We start from the raw sequence: 1189 nt of genomic DNA on the forward strand, positions 1-1189 counted from the left end.
GTGTGACAGAGAGAGAGAGAGAGAGAGAGATATGTAGTAGATAAATGGTACCCATTGACACCATCTTCTTAACACCAAAAATCAAACCCATTGGCAGTTTATTTAATTTATGTGTTTTTTAGCAGAGAGCTGATGCAAGTACCATGTTAGATTATTAAAGAGATTCGTATTTCTAACCTTAGTGCATCTTTATGGTTTGAACAGAATACGATAGGAAGAAATATATGAATCTGTCTACCAGAAGTCTTTAATGATCTTTGTCATATATTACTTCCACCCTTTATTCTATATAAATTATATAACCCATAACAAGATTTAATAAGGAAACCATAATATCAAGGCATCTTAACTATCCGAGTGCCTCCGCGCCATGACCAAGATTCCGCTGGAGATCTCGGTAGAGGTGGAAGCAACACGGCCTTCCAACATAGACCAAATGGCCATCCCATACATTGATTACTCAACTGAAGCATCGAGTTCCTTCGAACTTCCTTAAGTTCAATTGTACTCACACTTGAACAGCGAGACAAGCGGTTTCCAACATCGAAAAAGGCTTCTTTACTCATACTCGAAGAAGAGCGAGAAAAGCAACTCCCGACAGAGAAAAAGGCTTCTTCTCCTTCTTCGTTATCTTCTTTATGTTTCACCCCATTTGGAGGGATAGACAATTCTCCTATGGTTGAAAATAAGTTCCTGTGGAGGCTCTCAGTCCTCAACCGTCCCTTACGCCTCAGCTTCGCTTCCATGGCACGAGCCCGAATTGCCAGAATGAGAACCTGAAAAAGAAACAGAAACACAAATATAGAAGAACGTATAGAGATTGAGGGAACAAAAAATTAACAAGAATTGAATTATATTATTAGCTTTTGGAATTAGTACTACTTCTTGTTCGTCATCGGTGTCGCTAATCAGGTACTCCTCTTCATGGATCGACGTGGATGACTTGTCACCAAATATCTTGCACTGAGTAAAGCAACTCATGTTTGCAGGGTTTCTTCTGTGACACAAGGTTTAAGGAAGTTGGGTGGGGGCTTTGTTGTTATGGAATCTGTATGACAATGGCCTTCCAGCTTATTTGAATTTTTTTTTAAACTATACTTTGAGGCAAAGATAACTGTTTGATCATTAAATACTACTTGAGCCTATGTTACCGTCCGATGTTAATCGGACAGTAACAAAAGGTGGAATA

General features: G+C 39.0%; 1 protein-coding gene across 1 annotated transcript; it reads right to left on the reverse strand.

Annotated features, from left to right (window-relative positions):
• Nucleotides 1-65: 65 nt before the first annotated feature.
• On the reverse strand, nt 66-1189 carry LOC147409162 (uncharacterized). The gene is made up of 2 exons (XM_086426050.1): nt 883-1189; nt 66-776 (listed from the first exon to the last, which is right to left on the reverse strand). The coding sequence occupies exons 1-2, from the start codon at nt 979-981 to the stop codon at nt 336-338; spliced, it is 540 nt and encodes a 179-aa protein (XP_086282176.1). The 5' UTR covers nt 982-1189; the 3' UTR covers nt 66-335.

This window comes from Akebia trifoliata, chromosome 2 (genome assembly GCF_017979445.1).
Source record: "Akebia trifoliata isolate Shusen 1 chromosome 2, ASM1797944v1, whole genome shotgun sequence".
Classification (NCBI taxonomy): Eukaryota; Viridiplantae; Streptophyta; class Magnoliopsida; order Ranunculales; family Lardizabalaceae; genus Akebia; species Akebia trifoliata.

Coding starts and splice junctions, on each gene's coding strand:
- LOC147409162 (XM_086426050.1), bottom strand. CDS start 981: ATGAGTTGCTTTACTCAGTGCAAGATATTTGGTGACAAGTCATCCACG. Junction 777..882: donor ACACCGATGACGAACAAGAA/GTAGTACTAATT, acceptor TTTCTTTTTCAG/GTTCTCATTCTGGCAATTCG.